Source organism: Spermophilus citellus (genome assembly GCF_964194105.1).
Source record: "Spermophilus citellus genome assembly, chromosome: 10".
In the NCBI taxonomy this organism is placed as follows: Eukaryota; Metazoa; Chordata; class Mammalia; order Rodentia; family Sciuridae; genus Spermophilus; species Spermophilus citellus.
This window is the reverse complement of record NC_138197.1, coordinates 77,158,839-77,184,985: the sequence shown is the minus strand read 5'-3', so window position 1 is coordinate 77,184,985 and position 26,147 is coordinate 77,158,839. Positions and strand designations below refer to the sequence as shown.

The window sequence follows — 26,147 nt, the reverse complement described above, 5'->3', positions numbered from 1 at the left end:
TTTGGTCCTCAGGTTGGGCGGCACTTCGGGACCGAAGCCGCGTTTCCGCTACGGTGGTGTAGGGGACCCCTCGGGCCGCCAGGCTGGAGAGGACAGCACAGCGCAGCCGGCTGGGGGAGCCGAGAGGCCTGCGCGCGGGGTTGCGGTGCCGGGGCCTTTGGGCCACCCGCGCGGGGCCGCGGGCGCTGCGGCCGGGGGCAGCCTGCGCGGCAAGGCGCCCGGCGGCCGGTCCCAGGACCGCCGCCAGGGAGCGCTGCGGGCTCCCGCTCGCCCGCCCCCCGGTAGGCGGGGCCGCGCTCTCCCCGCAGCCGCCGCCGCAGCCGCCGCCTGGGCCGCCCCGTGTCCCCGGTGGAGCCACCGCCGCCGCCGCCGGGATCTCGATGCGGACGGAGCCCGGGCCGGGCCATGGGGATCCTCAGCATCACGGACCAGGTCAGCCCTCCAGCCCTTCCCTGCTTCCTCCTTCCAGGGTCAGGCGCCGCCACCACGCGAGCCCGGGGATGTGCGGCCTAGGCTGGGCCCGAGACCCGGGCTCCCGCGGCTCCCACCCCGCCCCACGCTGAGCTCCCCTTAACCGAGCTGGTGTCCTTGGGGGCCTGGCGACCTGCGGAGGCACCGCGGCAAATCCGCTGCAGCCAGGACCCCCAGAGCAGAGCCCCTCCAGCGACGCCCCCCTCCAACATAGGTGCTCCCCCACCCCCCCAGTTCCGTTCCGGCTCCGGCCCGCTGCCTGAATGCCGGTTCTCCCTGCAGCCGCCCCTGGTCCAGGCCATCTTTAGCCGAGATGTGGAGGAAGTGCGTTCCCTCCTCTCGCAGAAGGAGAACATCAATGTGCTGGTGAGTTGGGAGCAGGGAGGATGGCAAGCCCGGAATCCGGCCTTCGGTGTTCTGGACCCCTCCCCAGTGGGGCGGCTCCGTATCTTCTCTGCTCTGATGAGGCTACAGCAATTCCCACCCTGGGATCCTGCTCTGCATTTGGGGTTAGAGAACAGGTCAAGATTGGAGGGGATGGGGATGCCTGAAACGGTGTTCTCTTCCGAACCATCGGGGTCTGCAGCGCCCCCACCCCTCCTGGAAAAAGGAGGTTTCTCGGCCCGTGGCCCTGACTCCACCCTCCCAAGGTTCATGCCTTTGAGTCAGTACTGCGATATAGGACGCAGCAGAACCTTTGGGAAGAGACTGTGGGGAAGGGCCTAAATCTCTGAGACTCGAACTGAGGCCTTCGATAGTTCCTCGCCACAGCGGCTCCTCTTTTTCTGCTTTTCCAGGACCAAGAGAGGCGAACCCCATTGCATGCTGCTGCCTACGTAGGCGATGTCCCCATCCTCCAGTTGCTACTGATGTCAGGTGAAAGTGTGGAGCTGGAAGGTGTGGCATCTAGGGAGGGGAGTAGAGGGGAGGAGTCTTTTTTCATATTCAAGGATTGATCTCTGGTGCTTGGTCCAGATGAGGGTCCAGTTCCATCCAGATTCACTAGCCAGATCCCTGGTTTCCTTCCTCCTTACCTCCTATCAAAATGGGAAACTGTATCCCTATAGGTGCTAATGTCAATGCTAAGGACACACTGTGGCTGACCCCTCTTCATCGTGCTGCTGCCTCCCGAAATGAGGTATGAGCTTCCCACTTTCTTTTACCCTTCCAAAAAGAAGGAGTGGACTAAAGGTGGAGCTTAAGGGTCCAGAGCCTCAGTTCTTTTGCCCTACATGCTTTTCTACCCCAGGTAGGGAGGAGACCAGAACTTGGCTCCTCCCTTCTACCCCTAGAACTGGCTGTAAGGGGGGCTGAGTGCTGCCAGCTGATGTGACGTCAGAAAGAGCTTAACACTGGGCTGGCAGACTGCGGGGCCCTGCTGCCAGGCCTGAATGACTCATCCCTCCCTGGGGGGCCACCTTGAGTCTGATCCCCTTCTAGGCACGAGATTTCTTTCCTTGTGGTGGGGGATGGGGATAGTGCTCTGTTGCCTCTCAAGCAGCATGAAAGTTGCCTGCAGAGCTGCTAAACATACTTCATCAGTGGGTCCTGTACCATAGTGCCATCAATACTGAAGACAGGGAAAAGGAGATCTCCACTTGAATTCTCCATCACTTCCTTGCCTCCAGCCACCATGGGGAGAGGTTAAAGTCAATGGGAATGAAGTGGGTAGTGATTAGGAGGGACATTTTAGTGTGGGTTTTGGAGAGAAACTAGTATCTGTTTGCTTACTGAGGTGTGGAAATTATTTTGGTGCCTATGGAAAGGCTAAGGAGTGTTTGGGCCATTGATGTAAAAGGAGCATTTATTTTTCCTGGAGTAGTGAGGGGATTTGGATGTGGAGCTACATGTGTGGATTTGTGTGGGGTGGGTGTATGTGTGAACGAAGGTTTTCAGGGACTTGGCTGGAGAGACTTGATGAAGAGGAAGGTGTCCCTGTTTTCCTCAGGAAGGTAAGGACGATTTTTAATCTCTAAGGAGATCCAGGAGATGGGAAGTAGGTGTAGAGAGGCTAGGAATGTTGGGAAAATGAGAAGGGACTGTGTTGGGGATATGGGACATATATGCCATGCTGACCTATTCCTCCTTTTGCTTACTCTTGTTTTATCTCCTGTTTCCCTTCTATCTTGTCTCTTATACCCTGCCCCTTCACAGAAGGTGCTGGGGCTGCTGCTGGCACATTCAGCAGATGTGAATGCCCGGGACAAGCTGTGGCAGACACCATTGCATGTGGCTGCTGCCAACCGTGCCACCAAGTGTGCTGAGGCTCTGGCACCCCTGTTGAGCAGTCTCAATGTAGCTGACAGGAGTGGGCGCAGTGCTCTGCACCATGCAGTGCATAGTGGGCATCTTGAGGTGAGAACTGGGACTACTCCATGCCCAGCTTCCCTTCCTACTTACCTCTCCCTGCTTCTGGGCCATTAGGCCTGGGAGAGAAGCAGCCCAGATAGTTATATAAACACTTGGGCTCAAGCTGCCAACTGAAAGGTTGTACTAGATTGAAATCCTTTTTTTTTTTTGTCTTTGTTTTGAGGGTTAAACCCAGGGCCTCATGTATGCTTGGCAAGTGCTCTACCACTGAGCTACATACTCAGCTCCTAGATTGAAACTTTTTTTTTTTTTTTGGTGATGCTGGGGATTGAACCAAGGGCCTTGTGCATGCAAGGCAAATACTCTATCAACTGAGCTATGTCCTCAGCCCTAGATTGAAACTCTTTGGTACTGGGGATTGAACTCAGGGGTACTCGACCACTGAGCCATATCCCCAGCCCGATTTTGTATTTTATTTAGAGACAGGGTCTCACTGAGTTGTTTAGTTCCTCACCATTGCTGAGGTTGGCTTTGAACTCGCAATCTTCCTGACTCAGTGTCCCGAGCCGCTGGGATTATAGGCATGCGCCACAATACCCGAATTCCCTAGATTGAAACTCTTGACTTGGACTTCTGGAGGTTGTTAAACCATCTAAAGTTGCATGGAGGGCTGGGGATGTGGCTCAAGCGGTAGCGCGCTCGCCTGGCATGCGTGCGGCCCGGGTTCAATCCTCAGCACCACATACCAACAAAGATGTTGTGTCCGCCGAGAACTAAAAAATAAATATTAAAAATTCTCTCTCTCTCTCTCCTCTCTCACTCTCTCTTTAAAAAATAAATAAATAAATAAATAAAGTTGCATGGAAAATACTTTTATGTATGACTTTTTCTGGTGAGAGAAAACATGTTTTGACACATTTTCAAAGACTTGTAAGAATTTGATAACCACCAGAATACCTGAAGAGATTCCCTAAAATTCAAAGTTGAGTTTCCCTCAAACTTCTAACCCTATATGGTGTCTCCTCCTTACTTTCTGCTCCCATTGTTCCCTCTAGTCCTCTAGATTGTTCTAGGCTATCCCCACCTATTCTTGAGATGAGAGACTTTTGCCCTTAGGTAGGTTGTGGGCATAAACTTGGCTCTGTGTCTTTTATATCCTGATACAGACGGTGAACTTGCTCCTCAACAAGGGAGCCAGCCTGAATGTCTGTGACAAAAAGGAACGGCAGCCTCTGCACTGGGCAGCTTTTCTGGGTGAGAGAGAATACATAGGAAAAGCAGGAATCTGACCTTTAGAATTCTTAGGGAAAGAATATGGGGTTTATAGTCTGGAAAGGGAAGCTTAGGGTCTGCCCTCCACTTCCTTGAGAATATCCTCTCTTCCTAGGGCATTTGGAGGTCCTGAAGCTGCTGGTGGCACGTGGAGCAGACCTCGGCTGTAAGGACCGCAAGGGCTATGGGCTGCTCCATACAGCTGCAGCCAGTGGCCAGATTGAAGTGGTGAAGTACCTGCTCCGGATGGGGGCTGAGGTCAGGGTGCTGAGTTCTGGGGCTGGGAACTAAGGGCAGGGAGTTGAAAGTCAGAGTCTGTTCTGAAGATAGGAAGATGTTGGGATAGTTCACGTGGTTTTAGGAGGTTGGGAGGATGTAGTGAGAGGGTCTGAATAAAATTATGTAATTGTGCCTTCATTCTTTTGGGTCAGAAACTTGAGGTTACTGAGGCAGTTGGATCTCTGGAACTCTAGGCTATATGTGCCACTCTACTTTGTTTAAATGGATACATGTCTTACCCTCACTTCTGGAAATCCAGATCGATGAGCCCAACGCTTTTGGAAACACAGCTTTGCACATTGCCTGCTACCTGGGCCAGGATGCTGTGGCTATTGAGCTGGTGAATGCAGGAGCCAATGTCAACCAGCCGAATGACAAGGGCTTCACACCACTGCATGTGGCTGCAGTTTCCACTAATGGCGCTCTCTGCTTGGAGCTGTTGGTCAACAATGGGGCAGATGTCAACTACCAGGTGCTTGAAGGGATGAGGCTTAGACCAGTGGGGAGAGGAAGCTGGTTCTCGGGGGTCCTGACCATATTTGGATTGCTCTTCTGGGGACTTGACCACTTGCCTTTTGGGGTGAACAGCCCACTCAAGATAATGTGGACTGAGGAAATGCCATATGACCCCTCCATTCTTAGAGAAGAGTCCTTTGGAAGGGCAAACAGGACATTCTCTGTGCTTTGCATTGAAAAAAAAAAAAAAAAAAAAAAAAACTTGCTATGTTTCCACAGAGCAAAGAAGGGAAAAGTCCTCTGCATATGGCTGCCATCCATGGCCGTTTCACGAGATCCCAGATCCTTATTCAAAATGGTATGGGCCCAGACTTTGTGCTTTCTTTTCCTTTTCTAAGGAACTCATCTCTAGAAACCCCCTACCTTCTTTTTTCCTCCTATTCCATCTTCCAGTTAGGATAGGCACTTGAAATTTATTCCTGCATAGTCTCCTAAGACTGACGAACAAAACAACATGTAGAACATTAGCCTGGACCAACAAATAATAAGCACTTCTATGGTACTGGTAAGAGTGGTCTTAAGACTGAGGTCTGCCTGAGTTTGTATGTGTGTATCCCCATTTCAGGTAGTGAGATTGATTGTGCTGACAAATTTGGGAACACGCCACTGCATGTGGCTGCTCGCTATGGACACGAGCTGCTCATTAGCACTCTCATGACCAATGGCGCGGATACTGCCCGGTGAGTCAGGGCCCTGACCCCACCTTTGGGCCACTTCAAATCTAAACATACTGCTCACATCAGATATGGAGGCATACAGATGCTTGCCAGAGGGAAACCTGGGGAACCTCCTACCCTGATTCCTAGGATCATGGTGGTGGTGGGCCACAAAAAAGATTAGTAAACTGGATATGGTGACATGTGCCTGTAATTCTAGATACTCAGAAGGTTGAAACAGGATCACACAGTCCAGGCCAGCCTGAGCAAGTTAGACAGACCACGTGTTGAGAAAATAAAAAGGGCTGGGGATGGAGTTCAGTGGCAGAGTGTAGCATGTGCAAGGCTGATGTTCAATCCCTAGTACTGTGGAAAATAAGAAAAGAGGTCTGTAACTGGTACCTTGACCTAGGGACTGAGTCCCTCAATTTCTTCCTAGGCGCGGCATCCACGACATGTTCCCCCTGCACTTAGCTGTTCTCTTTGGATTCTCTGACTGTTGCCGGAAGCTTCTTTCTTCAGGTATGTGCAGACAGGTTGGGACTGGGCAGGCGGCTGGAGAAGAAGAGGCCTCTCCTCTGTTCCGTGTTCTTTGATTCAGTGTGTGGCTGTTCTGCTCCTCCAGGTCAGCTGTATAGCATTGTGTCTTCACTCAGCAACGAGCATGTGCTTTCAGCTGGGTTTGACATCAATACACCTGACAACCTTGGCCGCACCTGTCTTCATGCTGCTGCTTCTGGAGGGTGCGTTCTGTTTCTTTCCCTGCCTTCAGAAGAGAGTGAGCAAGGGTCTGGGCCTCCCACTGCTTCCCAGCTCTATTCCTCTCTCACAGTGAGGGCAGTTTCTACAGCAAAAGCTGATCACTTCCCCCTTCTGAGCCCCTCCCTGGGTCTGTTGCAGATCTTTTTCCTGTTGTCTTCCTTTTAGGAATGTTGAATGTCTTAATTTGTTGTTAAGCAGTGGAGCTGACCTGAGGAGGAGAGATAAATTTGGAAGGTAAGCTAATATACATCGTATAGATGCAGGGAGTATCTGAGAGTGATGTGAGGGTTGTGAGGGGACTGTGGGATAGTGTTGTAAATGCAAAGTAACTTTTGGCTGCACATCTGGTTGCATTTGGATCCCCCCTCATTCCTTCATCCTTTCTCCAGGACCCCACTGCACTATGCAGCCGCCAATGGTAGCTACCAATGTGCAGTGACACTGGTGACTGCTGGGGCAGGCGTCAACGAGGCTGATTGTAAAGGCTGCTCTCCCCTCCACTACGCTGCTGCCTCTGACACTTACCGGAGGTGAGGCTCCTAGTTTGGCCCTTTCCAATCCCATGTACCTCCCTGTGCCACCCCCAGCTTCTTTACTCTGTTTTCCCTAGAGCGGAACCCCACACTGCTTCCAGCCATGATGCTGAAGAGGACGAGCCACTGAAGGAGTCCCGCAGGAAGGAGGCCTTCTTGTGAGTAGCAGAGACCCTGGGATGTACTTAGTGCCAGCCCTGCCCCATTATTCTCCCCCTCACTCTGCATCTCTACCAACATGCTGCTGCAGCCCCTGTTATCCCATTGGTCAGTCAGCAGCATGTGTGGAGCACTCTGGGTTTAGGTGAAGTCAAAATATGAGAGGTGGCACATTGCTTATAATCCCAGTGGCTCAGGAGAGTGAGACAGGAGGATTGCAAGTTCAAAGCCAGACTCAGCAAAAACAAGGCACTAAGCAACTCAGTGAGACTGTCTCTAAATAAAATACAAAACAGGGCTGGGATTATGGTTGAGTGCCCCTGAGTTCAACTCCTGGGAGACGTACACACCCACCTACCCACACACACACACACACACATACACACAAATATATGAGAGGTAACTCTTCTCAAGGAATGGAAGGACTTCTTGAGAAGAATGGGAAAGCTAAATACACAAAGTCATTTGCTTATTCAACAAGCCTTAACTGAATATTAGAATATTTACTTACTAGGTTACTGGGTACTAAGGATAAGTGATGATTTTTTTTTTTTTTGGCAGTGTTGGGATCAAACCCAGGGCCCTGCTCATGCTAGGCAAGCGTTCTGTCACAGAGCTACACCTCTAGTTGGTATAAGGATCAAAGATAAATTACTGGGGCTGGGGTTGTAGCTCAGTGATAGAGCACTTGCCTAGCATGTATGAGGCACTGGGTTCCATACTTAGCACCATATAAAAGTAAATAAATAAAATAAAGGTATTGTGCTCATCTACAGCTAAAAAAATATTAAACAAACAAAATTATTTGCCAGGTATAGTGGTATATACCTGTAATCCCAGTGGCTCAGGAAGCTGAAGCAGGAGGATTACAAGTTCAAAGCCAAATTTAGCAGTTTGCCCTAAGTAACTAAATAAGATATATAAAGGGTTGGGGATGTGGCTTAGTGCTAATGCTAATCATCTGAAAAAATAAATAGAAAAAGGACACTTGTACTTATTAATGTTAGAGGTTAATAATGGGTGAAACTAGATATGGAGTATATGAAAACTCCGTATTATCCTCACAGTGTTTTTGTAAATCTAAGACTGTTCTAAAATAAAAAATTTATTTTTTTTTTTAAAAAAAGGGCTCTAAGCTGAGCACGATGGCGCATACCTGTAATCCCAGTGGTTTAGGAGGCTGAGACAGGAGGATCGTGAGTTCAAAGCCAGCCTCACCAAAAGTGAGGCACTAAGCAACTCAGTGAGACCCTGTCTCTAAATAAATACAAAATAGGACTAGGGATGTGGCTTAGTGTTGAGTGCCCTGAGTTCAATTCCTAGTACCAAAAAAGTGGGGGGAGCGCTAAAATCTAGGAGGCTTAGCTCATAGTGAACTTTGACAAATTTCTTAACTTCACTGTGCCTCAGTTTCCTTAATCATAGTAGTGATAAAAATAGTATCTAACTTTGAGGATCATTATGAGATTTAAACACACATGCTTAGCATAGTACTTGACACATTGTGCTAAATTGCTTATTATTACTCTTGCAAGTAAGGTATAAGAAGGGTGCCAAGGGAATTCAGAGGAGGAGGCAAGTAACAGGGAGGTTGGGAAGGCTTTATAGAGGAGAGAAGCTGAGTTTGGTTGCTTTGGATTTCTTCAGATAGGCTAGGAGGAGCAGGCCTTCTTACAACGTGTTTTAACCGGGTGAGGTGGCGAATGCCTGTTATCCCAGTATCTCAGGAGACTGAGACAGGAGGATCGAAAGTTCAAAGCCAGGGCTGGGGATGTGGCTCAAGCGGTAGCGCGCTCGCCTGGCATGCGTGCGGCCTGGGTTTGATCCTCAGCACCACATACAAACAAAGATATGGTGTCCGCTGAAAACTAGAAAATAAATATTTTATTTAAAAAAAAAAATTCTCTCTCTCCCTCTCTCATTCTCTCTTTAAAAAAAAAAAAAAGAAAAAAAGAGTTCAAAGCCAGCCTCACCAAAAGTGAGGCACTAAGCAACTCAGTGTGACCCTGTTTCTAAATAAAATACAAAACAGTGCTGGGGATGTGGCTCAGTAGTTGAGTGACACTGAGTTTAATCACCCAGTACCAAAAAGGGGGTGGGCTAACAAGCCTGGAGGCAAGGCAAGCCTGTTGGCCAGCAGAAGGCTAGTAGCTGAATAGTGTGCCAGGGTTCTCCAGTAGACTGTCCAGAAGATGAAGGAGGGCATTGAAGTCAGTGTCCTGGGGAAGACTTTGTTAAAAAAGTGGGTATGAAGCTAGGGTTGAAGATTGAACAGGGTTAGAGAGCTCATGTAGAGCAGAGGGTGTCCTATGCGTCTCCCTTGCCCCTCTCCTCTGCCCCCACCAGAACTGTGCCCCAGGTTAGGCTGACCCTGCCTCACAATCTACTCCTGGCTCTACAGCTGTCTGGAGTTCTTACTGGATAATGGTGCAGACCCCTCCCTGCGGGACAGGCAGGGCTACACAGCTGTGCACTATGCAGCCGCCTATGGCAACAGACAGAACCTCGAACTGGTATGTGTGGAGACCAGGGCACACAGTCTGTCTTTGGGTTTGTGGTTCTGAAACCTAGGGGCGGTTGAATCAGATGTGGTCTACAGGTCACCCCTATGAGTGTGGGCAGGTGGCAATATCTTGGGAGTTCCAGAATCTCAGCACCTGCTTTCCTGTCCATTCCAGCTCTTAGAAATGTCCTTTAACTGCCTGGAGGATGTGGAGAGCACCATTCCAGTCAGCCCTTTGCACTTAGCTGTGAGTCCCATGTCTTTTCCTCTTGTCTTCCTTGTCCTTTCCTGCCCCCAGGCTCAAACAAGGGTCCTAGCACTTGTGACTCCATCCTTGCTTCTGCCTTCTTGTGGAGATTTGGCAAGCCGAGGATGGGCACAGTGTAGCGAAGATACCTGAGGGGCCCAAGGAGCTTGTGGAGGACTAATGCCTGGAGCCTCTGTCCCAGGGGCCCCAACAGCTATATCCATTGGTTACTATGCGCCACTCTAGGCCTACAACGGTCACTGTGAAGCCCTGAAGACACTCGCTGAGACGCTGGTGAATCTGGATGTAAGGGACCACAAGGGCCGGACCGCGCTCTTCCTGGCTACTGAGCGAGGCTCTACTGAGTGTGTGGAGGTGCTTACAGCCCATGGCGCCTCTGCCCTCATCAAGGAGCGCAAGCGCAAGTGGACGCCCCTACACGCTGCTGGTTAGTACCAACTTTGGGCTGCTGCTCTCCCCTTGCCATGCCAAATCCCTCCTGAACAGAGTTAGGACTGACAGTGGGATAGGGCAAGGAGGATGAAAACTTAAAAATCCTGATTGGTAGCTTCCTACACTGGAAATTTCTCCCTGTTACAGGCTTTCCCATAACCTCAACCCTTGAGTCCATTAGGCTAACCTAGCCTCCCTCTTTCCTGATGCTGTCCTGACACAGGCTGCCTTTTCTCTTAGCTGCCTCTGGCCACACTGATTCCCTGCACTTGCTGATCGACAGTGGGGAACGTGCTGACATCACAGATGTCATGGATGCCTATGGACAGTGAGTGTGGGCAAGGGAAGGGTGCAGGTTTTCCCATCCTTGCTGGACCCTCACCCTTTCTCCTGTTCCCTCTGTAGAACCCCACTAATGCTGGCTATCATGAATGGCCACGTGGACTGTGTACATCTGCTGCTAGAGAAAGGATCCACAGCTGATGCTGCTGACCTCCGGGGCCGCACAGCCCTACACCGTGGGGTGAGTGAGCTTATTAAAAACAGGCCTCAATGCAGGGAAAATAGGAATTGCTGCAGCAGGCACAAGACAGTCTAGGAGGCAGGCCAGTATTTTGTGCTTGGGATATCACTGGGCCTGCTATGTTTGCTCTGGGATGAGTACCTGACATCCCTAGTTGATTTACCTGGTGACCTTGCCTTGTCATCACATGCAGTCACATGCTCACTACCCAGACATGCCCATTGCTGGCCTTGTCCCATTGGGTAGTGATGCCATCACCCAGATCTTCTCCACAATCACTTGTTCTAAAACTGCCTCCTCTCCCCCAAGATTCTTTTTTCTTGAAATGGTGTCTCCCTCTGTTGTCTAGGCCTCCCTCAAACTTCTGGGCTCAGGTGAGCCTTGCCTCAGCTTCCCAAGTAGCTGGGACTACAGGTGTGCCTGGTTTTCTCACAAGATTCTTTAATCCCTCATTCTCCTTACTCTCCATTTGGTCTTTCATTCCAGAGCTTCAGGATTAATTTTGACCATTTTACCTGTTGGCAGAGAGTCAGGAAGGGATAGGTTGATCCCTACATTTAGAATCCTTGTTGTAGAAACAGCAGAGCCCTGGAAGTGGTTCTTATTCCTGGCCAGCCCCCATTGACTGAGCAGTAGAAAGGGAGTGCTCTAATTCTCACCCATGTTCCCCGTAGGCAGTGACTGGCTGTGAGGACTGCCTGGCTGCCCTGCTGGACCATGATGCATTTGTGCTGTGCCGAGACTTTAAGGGACGCACGCCCATTCACCTGGCCTCAGCCTGTGGCCACACTGCAGTACTGCGTACCCTGCTACAGGCTGCCCTTTCCACAGACCCCTTAGATGCTGGGGTGGATTACAGCGGATACTCGCCCATGCACTGGGCCTCCTACACTGGTATGGGTGGGGCCTTTGGCAGGTGTAGGAGTGTATGTTGGATATAGAGAAGAAAGGTGGTTTGTCCGAGGGGACCTGGATTAGTGGGTCAGAAACAGAGAGGACAAGACAAGTGGAGAGACCTTGCCATTTCTCCCCATTACCACGCTTTCCTATTCCTACCCAGGACATGAAGATTGTCTGGAGTTGTTACTTGAACACAGCCCGTTCTCATACCTAGAGGGAAACCCCTTCACTCCTTTGCACTGTGCAGTGTAAGTTCCTTCCTCTGTGTCAGTCTTCTCTCAGGGTGCTCTGACCTGGGCTTAGGGCAGGAAGTTCATTGGCCATGTCCTTCCTGATGATTCCTCCTCCCTCTCCCCCAGAATTAATAACCAGGACAGCACCACAGAGATGCTGCTGGGAGCTCTGGGTGCCAAGATTGTGAACAGCCGAGACGCCAAAGGACGGTGAGTGATAGAAGGCTTGGGGAGAAGCCTGAGCTGCATCTGGCTTCTGTGTTCTACACAGGCAGAAGAGTCTTCCTTATTTCATTCTACCCTGGCCCCCCAGGACCCCCCTTCACGCCGCTGCCTTCGCGGACAATGTCTCTGGTCTCCGGATGCTGCTACAGCATCAAGCCGAGGTGAACGCCACTGACCACACAGGCCGCACTGCGCTCATGACGGCGGCTGAGAACGGGCAGACCGCTGCTGTGGGTGTGTAGGGGCCAGCTATGGAAGAGAGGCACTCCTGGGGGTGTTTGTAGGATGGGGCAGCCCTGCCCGTGAGGACTGATTTGGACTGGGTTCAGAATGCAAGAGTATGCCTTTGGATGTCTCACCCACTGTGGGTGGGAAGCAAAGTATATGTAGCTAGGAGGGTGGAAAGTTGGGGTGATGGCTGTCCTGGAGGGAGGCATCAATCCCTCTGTCCCATTTCTGTTGTAGAATTTCTGCTATATCGTGGGAAGGCAGACCTGACTGTGCTAGATGAAAACAAGAACACTGCCCTCCACCTGGCTTGTAGCAAGGTATTGCCTAGAGTTGGGTCTGGGGTTGCATAAGGATCAGAGCTTGATGTAGGGGACAGGTCTTTTTTGTTTTTTGGGGTTTTTTTTGGTACTGGGAATTGAACTCAGGGGTGCTTTACCACTGAGCTACATCCCCAACCCTTTTAAATTTTTATTTTAAGATAGGATGTCACTGGGCTGGGACTGTAGCTTAGCTAGTAGAATGCTTGCCTAGCATGTGTGAGGCACTGGGTTCTATCCTCAGCACCACATAAAAATAAAATAAAGGTGGGGCTGGGGATGTGGTTCAAGCGGTAGCGCGCTCGCCTGGCATGCGTGCGGCCCGGGTTCGATCCTCAGCACCACATACAAACAAAGATGTTGTGTCCACCGAAAAAACTAAAAAATAAATATTAAAAAATTCTCTCCAAAAAAAAAAATTCTCTTCCTCTTTCTCTGTCTCTCTCTCTCTCAAAAATAAAAATAAAAGTAAATAAATAAATTAAATAAAGGTATTGTGTCCATCTACTATAAAAAAATGTTAAAAAAAAAAAAGATAGGATGTCACTAAGTTGCTGAGCCTTGAACTTTTGATCCTCCTGTCTCAGCCTCCTGAATCTCTGGGATTATAGGCATGCACGACCAAGCTGGGCAAGGAGGGGCAGGTCTTGATTGCAGAGAGGTCTACAGTAGAAGTCAGGATTGTCCAACCTATATGACTTGACAGCTGCTTGTCTGCCTGCCACCCTCTCCACCTTTTACCCTATTGCTTGTCATGCTTCCACCTCACAATTCTCCACTCTCTGTTCCTTTCCCTCAGGGGCATGAGAAATGTGCCCTCATGATCCTGGCAGAAACCCAAGACCTTGGCCTTATCAATGCTACCAACAGTGCGCTGCAGATGTAAGTGCCTGGCTGGGGGAGGCAGGTGGGTGAAGATGGAAGCCCCAGGTTATAGGGAGCTCCCAATATTTCTATGGTGTCCATGTTGCCTGCCTGCAACTGGCAGGGCAGCTCGGACTCCTGCGGATTTCATGTGCTTCCTTTTTCTTTCCTTTATTCCAAGGCCACTCCACATTGCTGCCCGGAATGGTCTAGCTTCTGTGGTGCAGGCCCTGCTGAGTCGTGGGGCCACAGTGCTGGCTGTGGATGAAGAAGGTGGGTGGGGTTTGGAGTCCCCTGCCTTTCCTGGGTTTGGGATCAGGGACATTCTTCAGGAGGTGACTTCTTAACTTTGCTATAAATGAGATTTTCTTCCCAAGGGAACTCTTGAGAACAGGGACCCAACACCAGTACTCTGAGTCTCAAGAGTGGAGTCTGATGGAACCAGGTGGAGCCAGCAGTTGGAAAGATCTCCCACATACCCTGGGCTTCTGACCCCATGCTCTACCATTTACCCCACACTCAGAATCTGCCTGTCAGCCTCCGTGGCCCTCACCTCCCTTGATTGCTGACCATTCTAGGTGCTTGCCTGCCTTGGCTCCATTCCACAGATGAGAACTCAGGGTCCAGGGGCGGGTAGATGGAGATCCAGGGATACAGAATCCTGTGCTTCAGTTCTCCCTCTTGGCCCTGCAGGTCACACCCCAGCACTGGCCTGTGCCCCCAACAAAGATGTGGCAGACTGCCTGGCCTTGATCCTTTCCACCATGAAGCCTTTCCCACCCAAGGACGCCGTTAGTCCTTTCAGCTTCAGCCTGCTCAAGAACTGCGGCATCGCAGCCGCCAAGACGGTGGGTGGCTGTGGTGCCCTGCCCCACGGGGCCTCCTGTCCCTACAGCCAGGAGCGGCACGGCGCCATTGGGTTAGATGGCTGCTACTCTGAGTAGCTCCTCCAGTGTACCTTCCCCTGCCGGTGGCTTATCTTATTCTATTTATTTAGAAAAAGTCTAAACATTTAGGGCACTTTAAAGGAGAACACGACTGGGTGGTGGGGCAGAGGGAAAGGAAGCACTGGGGAGCACCTGCTCATCCCTTTGCCACACCATCCTGGCCTGGCAGGGGTCTGGGACTGACAGGGAGCATCCCGGACCCTTGGTACCCCCAGGGCAATCCCTTCTGCCAAGTGTCCCAAAATGATTGCTAAATGCCTGGCTCCCCCTCTTTCACTCCATCTCTCAGTTCTCCCTTTCTGCTGCCAGCTCCCCACTCTTCCCTCTGACTCTCCTTTCTGTGTTCACCTTCCCCCTGCCACTACTGCCAGGCAGACCCTTCCTCTTCTTTCGTACCCATCACTGCCTCCCTGCTCAGCCAGCCCCTCCATCCCTGCAGCAGTGAGAAGCCTTAATTTCTGGTACTGTGTGAGCACTCTGGGGGTGTCTCCCTCCCCCTTCAGGGGCAGCTAGAGGATGAGGGGGGAGGGTATTTAGCACTGGGGCCTGGAGCTTTTCCCCTACTCTGTACCCTACCACCCCTAAAGTTCAAATGCAAAACACTTGAAGCAGCAACTACTGTACCTGGGCCCCAATCCTGCACTCTCCCCTGGCTCCTCATATGCAAATCAAGGGCTGGTTCTGCCCCCACAGCCTGCCCCCTCCTCTCCTCCCATTTCTGGCCTGGCCCCCTAACCACGCACTTTAACCTTGCTTCTTTCTTTTCACTTCTTTTGGGAGAGCGGAGCCTGTGGCCATTCCTTCCCTGGCCCTTCTCTCCTTGAACTTTGAGGCTTGTCATGAATTTTTAAGTAAGCATTTTATCTTTTAGGGGAAGAAACAAATTTATTTCCTGCCCATTTCAAAATCACAACCTTAGTATGTCCTCCGTGTTTCAGGCATGTGCTTGCATGTGTGTGGAGGGAGGGACTGTGTTCTTCCTCCTGTGCCCCCAATCCCAGAGTTCCTCTATGCCCCCTGTCTGCCTCCATCTCCTGTCACATCTGAGAGTATCGCTACCCCCGGTCACTCCTGATCTGAAGCCAAAGATGGTGGGAGGGGCAGGGCAGACTAGGGACTGTGGCCATGAGTTGGAGAAGCAGGCCTCCCACCTGTGAGGAGGAAGCTCGTAAGGAGAGAATGACAGGTAGATACTGAGGCTTGGTCTCCTGCCTTCCCAGCAGGGGGAGAGATGGAATTGAGTTGGGGGCTGCACTTATAAGACTCCTAGAAGGTGCACCCCAGAAGCCAAACTGGGCTGGAGTGAGGAGGGGGCAGTTTTCTCTCTAAATGTAGCATTGAATCTGGCCCTGGTCCCTTCAGATGCCCTGTCCATCCGTCTGCTAGGTAAGCCTCTGCATAGTTGGACCCACTCCTGTAGCCCAGTGTTCCCTTCCTCACACTCAATACCTCAGCCAGGGGCCAAGACACAGAACTTGAATAGAGGTCCTGCCCCACTACCCACTCACACAGTGCATCCTTGCCCAGTTTGGCTGTCATCAGTATTGTCCCTCGAGAACTGGACAGGCTTCGTTTACACAGTACAGGGTCTCCCCTAGGGAATCCCTCATCCACCTTCCCCACTCAAGCTTGCTTTATTCACAATCTTACCCATTTTTCAGTTGTGTCTCCTGAATGTCTTGCCACCTTAGCCCAAGGGTGGGCTAAGGGGAGAGGGGCTGTCCCAGGGATCCCTCTCTCCCCACAGATACCCTTAACCTTACCTCATGCTGGTTTCCTAAAGCCTGGGGTGTTTGTCCAAGTCCTTAATTTTATTCATGATCCCTATTATTCCCCTGTCTCTTTGTGTCTTGCTTCCCCCAACCCTCAGATCCTAAACCATTTCAAGGCTTCCAAATGACCATTATTGGTGAGAAGGATTGTGCAGCTTTTAGTTTTTATTTTTGTTTTCAAAGCCAAAGGGCCTTGTGATGCCCCTCTTGCCCACCTCCATACCCTGTCCTCCCCTATACGACAATCAATGTGACCTCTCTTAAGGGCTGCTGCCCCCACCCCAACCCTGCTGGTTCTGCAGAGCTTGCCCCCTAACTTCAATTCTCTCTCCTAAAATCTTCCCATTCCACCCCCTTCCTCTCATTTTGGTGCTGGGAATTAGGTGGTGGGGGGCACAGGGAGCAGGGAGATGGGTCCTATGGGGAAGACTTGGGGTATCAGTCGTGTTCTCCTTTATCAATGCTTGGCGATGACAGGAAGAGTCTGAGTATTTGTCAGGAGCCCCATTGTTTTGTTTTGCTAGATGAGATTTCTGGTGGCTGTGTGTTCCCTGCTGCCCCTCGGCACACTGTCAGCAGTGCTGGGGGGGGGGGTGGCAGGAAGTCCTCTGTCCCTCCTCATGTGGCTGTGAGGAGGCCTGGAGGGCAAGCAGCCTCCTCTCCTTATGCCAAAGGAAATCCTGCACCCCAGCCCGAGTTCCCTAGTCCCTAGTGTTTTTTGAAGCATTTTGACCATTCTCATGGCCACTGCATATTTATTTTAATGTTAAGATTTTTTTTGACTTAAACGGGTGTGGAGAAGTAAAATAGGCAGAATGCCCCCCAATCTAAAGGGGGTAGGGTGGGGGAGGAAGTATCTCCTTCTCTTTACCCTCCCTTCTCCCCTCCCCCTCTCCCCACCACAGCTCTAAAGCACTTGCTTCAAGTAATAAGCACTTTTGTGAAAAGGCCTATTTTAAGTGAGGACCCTGGGAGCAGCCCCAGGTCCCAGCAAAGGAGATGGAGCGAGGGCTACACAGGAGACAGATGTGTGAATCAGAGGGCGATGTGAAAAAAGCCAGCTTTTAGTTTCTGATTTTGGGGGGATGTTTCTGATTGGGCGGTGGCTTTGGTAGGGTTGTGTTCTATCCTTCAGAAAAACACATGGCACAAACTGTAGGTCCCTGGAAGGACCAACAGACCTGGGTCACTGCCACTGTCCAACTGAGACTGATGGGCCACCTCCCCCACCCGTGGCCCCCTGAGCCATAGGACTGCTGAGAACCACTGAATGTACAGCCCAGGTTGGGGTGGGGAGCAGCCCTGGGGGGAGGGGGCTTCTCCTTTTGTTTGGTGCTGTGGGGGTGGGAGAGATGAGACTGAGGGACTGCCACCCCCACGTAGATGTGTGTTCCTTGGGGTGGAGGGGCTAAGGAGGGTCTGCCTCCCTCTCCAACCCCAGCCATGGCCCCTCTTCCTTTCTCACCCCTATCCGTTTTGACTGTAAGTCCAGCTCACCTTTGCCTTCAATATGTAACCAAAGGAAAACTCAATACTGTTTCCACCGCTGTCTGCCCACCTGAGCACCTTCTTACTCCCTGGACCTAGAAGGGGAGAAGAGGCTGGTGGTAGGATGGGTGGGGCCAGAGTGAACGGTTCTACAACTGTACCCCCAAACCTTCTCCGCGGTCTTAGAAGGGGTCCTGAGAGGCGGGGTGGGACAGGCTGGCGGGGCTGGGAGTAGGCACACTCTGAATCTTATGCACATGAGTGTTTCTTTGTTGAAATGACTCCAGTGACTATGCTCCAGTGGGGTGGCCCCTTCCTCCTTCCCTCTCAGCCATTTCTCACCCTCTCCCCACACCCAGTGTTCATCCCTTGCCTCCCCTTCCCACCGCAAAGGAAAATAGCCTTACAGACCCTAGCCCAGAAACCCTACTCCTGGGGCAAGCCAGTATGGGCCCCCATCCCGCCAAGTTTGAACCCTACCTTTTAAGAGGAGGGATAAGGAGCAAAGCAGCTCCTTCCCCTCTAATTGTGGTGGCTCCAGCCTTCCGCAGCCTTGACCCAGGTTGGACAAGGGCGGAGGTAAGGAATCTTTGAGGACCAAGCCCAGTGGTCTGGGAAGAGGGAGGTAGAGAGGGAAGGGTCTGACTTGAGGACTCCCTCCTCCTGACCCAACCCCTAGAGAAGCGACCAAATCCCAGAGATGGGAGGGAGCTGGGGTGGGGAGGGTCTGCTCTTTGAATTACTTGAAGGTACTGACTCCGAGGCTGCTGTTGCCCACATAGGTGTGAGGGGGACACTGTCACTGCATTTGGGAGGGCAGAGGGTGGCGGGTGACGAGAGGATCTGCCCTCGGCCCTCGCTTACTCCTGCTAGGCCCTTTTCCTGGGGAGTCCAGAAGTCTGACTGCCCCAGGGAATGCGGGGAGAGCCTTCCCTCCCGTCTCCATCCTCACTCTGGGCACCCCCTCTCCAATTGCACTAAAGTAGCTGTTGTGCCAGTCTTACCCCACACCAGGGTGGGGCTCTGCTTCCAGTCTTTCCCCACCACCTCCACTCCCATCCCGGACAATCTCCTTGTTCTGCTTGTATTCCTGGATAGCTCAGCTTTGTATGTGTGTGTTTGGGGGTGGGGGTGGGTCCTGGCTGGAGTGGGTTTGGCAGGGGTTTGGGAAGGGCTAGGGGAAAGATGGAGGATGAAGTCTCCTACCCCCTTCTCCAATTCCGAGCCACAGAAGCTTGGGAGGGAGGGTGCCTACTCTCGCTGCCGTGTGTCTTGCAGATGTGCCAAAATGGGGGTGGGTGGGAGGGGAGGGTGCCTGGCAGAGCAGCCCCCAGGGTGGCTCTCTCAAAGCAATACAGTTCCCCTGCCTGGGGGACGGCAAGACAGGGGAGAGGGTTGGGGTGGGAACCTGGGGGTTCCCCATGTACAGCTGTGTATATTCAGGGGTGTTCTCTGTCTGGTACCCACTGTGGGCATCTATGTGTGTGTGAACTTCCCCTTTCCCATGCCCTGCATGACCTGTGATGCTGCAGACACCACCATCCTGTGTGCAGGTGTGTGTTGGGGGGCACAGAAGGGCATGTTCCATGTCCTGTTGCACCCTCCACCCTGTGACCCATGTACTCGGTTGTAGGAAGTAAAGAGAACTGAGCACAATTCACTGGATTCTAGTTGAATCTTTCTCTAAGCAATTTTCCCATTCCTGCCCTTCTCCCTGCCCCGGATCCACCTGTGGTGCTAGTGTTGGGGTCGGGGGTGTTTAATGCTGATGGGCAGCAATAAAGGGCAGATCTGCCCAAATGCCTGCATCCCCAGGGTGCTGAGGGCAGCAGGAAAAAGTGGGGACCTCGGTGCATTTTGCCCCACCCCTCCCCCTCTTCCCTGGGCTAAAGCACAATGCTCTCCCTAAAGATTGATGCACCCTGCACCCCCCCCAGGCCCTACTCATGTCCTCCCCCAACCTGCTTTGAGCCCTCCCAGCACACCCTGGTTTTTCTATGCTGTTTTGGTGCAAGTACAACTGTCGTAGTCATGGCTTTGGGATGGGTTCTGTTTATTAAAATCCTATTGCTCCTACTGGCCCTGTGTCCCGCCTCCATTCCTGTGGTTGGGGGGAAGGAAGGGCAATCTGGACCCCTTGCCCCTGGCCCCTATCAGCCATCAGGGACCAGGGGCAAGAGCTGCTCCTCCAACAGGGCTATGGTAAGCATGAGGCTGCCCCCCAGCAGCAGCCCCAGCCCCTGCAGTAGCACATGGAGAGTAGGCAGGGGCTCTGGAGGACGAAGCAGGGCTGGCAGCTGAAAGAAAAGAAGAATGTCATGATTCTGACCTTGTCTCTGACCTCTTAACTCAAGAGGAAGGGTGTCTAGTCCCTGCCACAACACTTTCTATCCCTTGTGTCTCAGATTCTGGCAGACCTGTGGAGCAACACCCTCCAGGATCTGGTGGTAGAAGTCAGAGGGACTGATACTTCCCTTTCCTCCACACCCATCTCCCCACTTCCCTTGATTTCTCTGCTGTTCCCCACACCTCTCACCATGTCCACAAGGGCCACATAGAGGAAGACCCCAGCAGTGATCCCAAACACCCAGGGAGTGAGAGGGATAGGGCCCAAGCTGAGCCCCACCCCAAGTGCTGCACCCCCAAGACCCAGGGCTCCAGACACAAGACTCAGCAGCAGCAGCCTCCGAAAGGACAGCCCTGCCTGGAGCAGCATTGCAAAGTCACCTGTTGGGGAGAGAGGATAGAATAGGAGGGAATAAGCCAGCGCTGCCCCTCACCTGTGTTGCCCGCCAGCCTCCAAGTTCTACCCCTTGGAGGCTACTCCTCTCGAGAGCCCACCCCACCCTCCTGGGCCATTCCTACCCAGTTCATGGGGCAGCTCATGGCAGAAGACTGCTAGGGTAGTGCTGAGGCCACTGGAGAAGCCATCGGAGAAGGCAGCACCTGGGGTTAGCAGGATTGGGAAGTCGGCCCAGAAGTCTCCTTGGGAGTCGGTGCCTGTGTGTGTCTGTCATTCTCTCATCTCCCCCCACCTTCCCCCGTAGCCATCTTCTGGCCACAGCTGATAACTACGAACCCTGAACTACCCTAGGACCAGCCTCCCCCACACCATTCCCTCTTCTGTCACCTATGGCCAGCCCATCGGTGAGGTTGTGTAGACCGTCTCCTAGAAGGACCATCCATGTGATGTTGGCACTGCTGCCACCCTGGTGCCTGTGACTGTGGCTTTGGTGCCCAGGGAGGGCTGGTGTTGGTGGGGACTGGCTGTTCTGCTCCCTCTGGCCCTGAGCCCCTGTCTCTGCAGGAAGAAGGACAAGTGTTGGTAGCTGCAAGTGAGACTGCCTGATGGAGCCTACTCCTCATTTTCTCTTCTAGTCACCTGGAGCTGCCTGTAGGGGCCGAAGGGCCATCCCACTGCCATCCTCGGGGTCCAAGTTTGGTGTTTCGAGGTCCCTTTTTCGCCTGCAGCATCTCTGAAATAGGATTGTATCCCTCCTGGTGGAGGAGGCAGCAGAACTGGGGGATTAAGGGGAAGCCAGGCCACCAGGTGGGAAAAGTAACACCTGGTTCCACTTCTGGCACCTGGGGATGTTCTTTGGCCTCTATTCTTTTCCCAAATTGGCACCTCCCTCTGTTTCTTGTTGACTTGAACTTAGGAGAGGAGGCCATTTGGCCAGAAGTCCTGGGTCTGTGCTAGGAAACCCCTACCCATTCTTGGCAGACAGGTCCTGCACAGTTAGGCAAATATCTAAAATCCAGAGGCACATGCTGCCCCTCACCTCCTGGCTTGTTTGGCCAGTTCCTGGCTAGGACTGTCATCTTGACAGGAGGAAGAGAAAAAGGTGTCACTCACTGGCCGGAGACCTCTGTTCCGCAAAAGCCCCAGTGTGTTCTCCAGTGTGAAGAGCAGGAAGAGGCCTCCAAGCACCGATATCCCTGGACCCAGGTCCTCCTCTGGTTGCCCGCTAGGTCCTGTGTGTTGCCCTCCTTTTGCCTGAGAGAGAGGAGGTCAGGGCAGACCTGGAAGCACCTATATCAAATAGCATCTCCCTCCCTTCTGGAAGGCAGCTGTGGGCTGAAGCCAGATGTGGGGGAGTGGGACATGGAAACTGACAGAAGTGGGAGGGGATGTCCTATGGCCAAGAATGAAGGCTGGCTGTCATTGGTCAGGGATATAAGGAAGGGGCTTCACGTACATGTGGCAGCAGGTGTAGCAGTGCATCCCCACAAAGAGTGCCCACGGCCAGGGCCCCCAGGAAGCCCAGCAGGGGCTGCAATAGACGAGGTCCCAGGAGCCGTAGCAGCAGCAGGGAGAGGGGAGCAGGGAGGCTGAGCAACAGGACTGCCAGGGCACTATGAAGCAGGGCTGGGGAGAATCAGGGGCTGAAGTTAGGCCAGGGCTGGACCCACAGGCAATGTGGGGCCCCAGCGAATCCCCTTCCTTTGCATGGGGTCTACTCCCTACTAGGGCTCAGGGTACCCCACCCCACTCTCACCCACTGACCAGAAAGTAGATTCCCTGGAGGTGCTGGGGCTGGGACTTGGATGCACACACGGCTGTCGATCTGATAAAGCAGGGCTGGGCACAGCAGAGCAAACTGATGGGGGGTCAGAGGGGCAGCAGGGCTCAGTCCAAAATTGACCAGCAGCTGGGAGCCATTCAGACACTGGGCAGTTGAGGAGAGGGTCATACCTTAGGGAGACACTCGTAACTGACTCATATCTTTACATCTGTCCTTCCATTCCTTTACATCTGTCCATTCCTTTACATCTGTCCTTCCATTCCTTCTAGGGTCCCCTTTGCTCAGATTGGCAGGTACACCAGGGACTGAGGACAAGGGTACTTATAATCAATATTCGTTAATTACTAGTGAATATTCAATCCAGTGCAAATATTCAATTTGATACAAAGTAGGTGCTAGTGAATACTGCCATCCTCTCTCTCCCCAAAGCCCCTGATTATTCTTTTTTCTTTTCTCTCTTTTTTTTTTTTTTTTTTTTTGGTACCAGGAATTGAACCTAGGGACACTTAACAGCTGAGCCACATTCCCAAGCCTTTTCATTATTTATTTATTTATTTAGGTACTGGAGATTTAACCCAGGGGTACTCAACCACTGAGCCACATCTCCAGCCCTTTTTATATTTTATTTATAGATAGGATTTCGCTATGTTGCTGAGGCTGATTTTGAACTCGTGATCCTCCTGCTTCAGCCTCTCGTCGAGATAGTGGGATTACAGGTGTGCACCTCTGTGCCTGGCTTAATTTTTTGTTTTGAGACAGGGTCTCACTATGTTGCTTAGGGCCTTACTAAGCTGCTGAGGCTGGACTTGAATTTGCAATCCTCCTGCCTCAGCCTCCTGAGTTGCTGAGATTATGGGTGTGTGCCACCATGTCCAGCAAGCTCTGGTAATTCATTGGTTTGGTGATGGACCTGATTGGACAACTAGAGCCCTCCGTGCCAGAATCCTAGAAGGGAAAAGAACCTGAAATGAGAAAGTAGGTGTTTGTGGCACATGGCTATAATCCCAGCTACTTGGGAGGCTTAGTCAGGAGAATCAAAAGTTTGTCTTGACCAACCTCACCTCAGCAACTTAGTGAGATCCCATCAAAATAAAAAAGGACTAGGGGCATAGCGAAGTGGTAAAGCACTGCTGAATTAGGTCCCCAGTACCAAAAAATAAGAGAAAAAAAAATCTGAAATGCCATCTAACTTCCCTCTCAAAGACCCTGTCACATGTTCACATGTTCATTCAGCCTGGGCTTGAATGCTTCCTGTAATGGAGCTCTTGCTGGGCCTGTGTCAAGGTTAGGTAACTTCATCTGCCCTTTGGGGTATATGGAACAGTGGAGTAAGTTTTTTGTCTCTCTAGATAGAGACAGCCATCCACTCCCTGCAAGACTCCTCTCTAGATAACCATACCCAGATCCTGCACTGAGCTGCTTCTCTAGATTCTCTACTTTGCCAAATGTGGCCCCTAAACTGGGTCTTAAGAGTTCTGGGTGTGTGCTCACCTGTCTGAGCACAAACAGAATAACTTCTACTACTGGATAACATATCCTAAAACCACATTACCACATTAGGATTTTCTCTCTTTCTGTCTCTTTTTTCTTTTTGCATTGTTGGGGATTGAACCCAGGGTCTTGCGTGCATTAGGCAAGGGCTCTACCACTGTGCTGTACTCCAAGCCTCCAGAGATTTTTTTTTTTTTTTAAGTAACTATTAAATTACTGACCCTAAACATTTCAGGCTACCTAATCCTGTGGTTCCTTCCCCATCTCTAGAAACCATCAAACTCACATCCTCATTCAGATGATCGGCCAATGAATGATCCAGTAGTAGAAGCCTGTGAAAGAGGCCCAGGCCCGAGGGGGCTGGCCCACGGGGTAGGTGGGGGGCTTTGGACTCTTCTAGGTCACTCCACCCTGAGGGACCCAGTGGCATCTCTGCCCAGACATCCACGCTCAGCTCAGGGTCCTGTGGCCTGGAATGGATGGGACAGCAAATCAGATTCTCTTCCTTGAGAGTCTCTCAGGGTCCTTAGGGGAAGGGAAGGCCAGCCACTGGCTGGAGTTCCTGGGACTCAGAAACCCAAGGCATATCAGTCCTGAGGAAATCTGGGCGCTCTCACTTTATAGGGAGGCTCAAGAATGAGAGCTGCAGGGGAGGGGAAAAGCCAGAAATGCTATAAATTGGGAGCAAAATAAATCTGAAGACATTGAGTAGTGGGTCTAAGAATAAGGAATTTGAGGGCATAGGGATTTGGAAGAGGCAAGAAGGCAATGAGAATACTAAGGAGTTGGGTTCCAAATAATTTGTAATTCCAGGGATCCATTCAAGGGAGCCAGCACTAGGCAACTGGAGATTGATCTAAGCACTGAGAAGAGCTGAGATGTAGCATTTTGGGGTGGACAGAGGGGTTAGTACCTGTGTGTGAAATTGTCTTCAGCTGGGAGTGCAACTGGACCAGTTGGAAGCCCATGATGTCCCAGGCGGAGCCCCTGAACTCGGCCCAGCCCCAGGCTATGAAGAAGCCGGGCCAGGCCCCCTGCTGTCAGCGTCCCATTCTCTCCATACTGGCCGAACAGCTGGGCCAGGTAGTGATTCTGCTCCTGCTCAGCAGGGCCCAGGTTGGGGACTGAACCCCCTACCCAGCCTAAGATCAACCCTACACATAGGCCAGTCAGCAGAAAACACACTGGGGCCCCCATCATTGAAAGGAATTAGAGCTCTGATTCTGGCTTCTATTCCACCTGGAACATCCTTAGGACTGTGCCCTAAAAGAACAAGAAGGAAGGGATCAAGGCTGCTTCTCTGTCTCGGGTTCCATGCTAGGGGAGGACCATCAGTACTTCCACTTGTCCCCCACTTGAATCTAGCAGCAGCCCCCACTCAGGCTTTCTTCTACCCTTCCAATAGTCTCCTGGAACAGTCTCTTGTTTGCCAGTTTCTAGAGCACCTTCCTGATCCAGCCCTCTCTCCACACCTGCATTCTTCCCTGGTCTCCCATAACTCACCCCTAACCTTGTTCTACCTCTCTATGCCCCCTAAATTCCCAGGGCCTCACCCTTACTGGCAATGTGAAAACTTTCACCTCAGTTCCCTGCAGGCCTTGCTGTGTACATTAAGAAGTTCCCAAGCCAGAGAGGGGGAAACTCCAGGTGCCCAGGTGCAATGGAGTCCTGGGCTCAGCCTCCAGGTGCCAAGGTGCAATGGAGTCCACGTCATATAGAGGGCAGTGATGGATAGGCTCCCCCTCCTAGCCCACCTGCTTTGGGGCGGGGCCGGTGTAGGAAGGTTCACATAGGAGTTAATGATTCACTCTTATCTGGGGTGGGGGTCAAAGATCAGTCTGCTGGGCCCCGACGGGGGGGACAAGCCACTTTATGCCCTGAGACAGCCACATGGTTAGGAACTTGTGCTGTTTTTTCTCCTCTTAAATTAATTCACTCTACCCCTAACCCAGTTAATAGCACTTGAGCCTTTTCCTGTATATACTCCTATCCCACCCACCTTACATCTGGTACTGAGCTTCTCCTGTCTCCAACCTCCATCCCCATGTTCCCTGGGAAGACTTGGCCCAGGTGTCCCTAAGTTGGGGAGGAGGGGAAAGGACAGATAAGTGGTCACCCCAAATGCATGTGTGGGGAAGAAACTGTTCTCAGCAACTCCTCACCCCAGGAATCCTAAGAGCCAACACTCTGGGAATGACGACGGAAGAAGGGGAAGCTCAGCTGGGGAAAGGAAACAAGTAGTGGGCTCCCCTCTGATGTCTGACCTGATTTAAGATGGAGGAGTAAAGTCTGATTAGGGAGATTTGTCCAGAGGGTCGAGGTTAACATTACCTGGCAGCAGGACACAGGAAAGACGCCCAAAGGAAGGGGACCCAGCCTTCTTCTGGGAGGCAGGCGGGCAAGGGTCACCTGCAGGAACGGGGCAGGGGAGGGACACTACCTTAAAGGGGCAGGCTTGCTTTGCCTAGG

The 26,147-nt window shown here is 51.9% G+C and overlaps 2 protein-coding genes across 4 annotated transcripts; one reads left to right on the top strand and one right to left on the bottom strand.

The window, feature by feature from the left end:
* The first annotated feature begins 90 nt into the window (after positions 1 to 90).
* Positions 91 to 19,317, top strand: ANKRD52 (ankyrin repeat domain 52). 2 transcript variants are annotated; one of them, XM_081309642.1, is made up of 28 exons: positions 91 to 432; positions 706 to 837; positions 1,269 to 1,347; positions 1,539 to 1,609; positions 2,626 to 2,826; positions 3,948 to 4,035; positions 4,169 to 4,311; positions 4,592 to 4,804; positions 5,068 to 5,146; positions 5,414 to 5,528; positions 5,944 to 6,026; positions 6,130 to 6,247; positions 6,432 to 6,500; positions 6,656 to 6,796; positions 6,877 to 6,957; positions 9,360 to 9,471; positions 9,637 to 9,708; positions 9,955 to 10,156; positions 10,402 to 10,489; positions 10,567 to 10,684; positions 11,359 to 11,578; positions 11,745 to 11,832; positions 11,944 to 12,027; positions 12,131 to 12,276; positions 12,508 to 12,590; positions 13,390 to 13,472; positions 13,636 to 13,727; positions 14,148 to 19,317. In XM_081309642.1, exons 1-28 carry the CDS (start codon positions 406 to 408, stop codon positions 14,396 to 14,398), a joined length of 3,279 nt encoding a protein of 1,092 aa, XP_081165768.1. In that variant the 5' UTR covers positions 91 to 405; the 3' UTR covers positions 14,399 to 19,317. The 2 variants fall into 2 exon arrangements, with proteins under 2 accessions (XP_081165768.1, XP_081165769.1); XM_081309643.1 differs by having other exon boundaries at positions 94 to 432; positions 754 to 837.
* SLC39A5 (solute carrier family 39 member 5) lies at positions 17,908 to 26,117 on the bottom strand. 2 transcript variants are annotated; one of them, XM_081309644.1, is made up of 10 exons: positions 24,592 to 26,117; positions 23,965 to 24,148; positions 22,169 to 22,331; positions 21,861 to 22,030; positions 21,444 to 21,658; positions 21,044 to 21,156; positions 20,792 to 20,962; positions 20,527 to 20,607; positions 20,198 to 20,388; positions 17,908 to 19,958 (listed from the first exon to the last, which is right to left on the bottom strand). In XM_081309644.1, exons 1-10 carry the CDS (start codon positions 24,876 to 24,878, stop codon positions 19,815 to 19,817), a joined length of 1,719 nt encoding a protein of 572 aa, XP_081165770.1. In that variant the 5' UTR covers positions 24,879 to 26,117; the 3' UTR covers positions 17,908 to 19,814. The 2 variants fall into 2 exon arrangements, with proteins under 2 accessions (XP_081165770.1, XP_081165771.1); XM_081309645.1 differs by having other exon boundaries at positions 21,044 to 21,137; positions 21,518 to 21,658.
* Between the last annotated feature and the right edge of the window lie 30 nt (positions 26,118 to 26,147).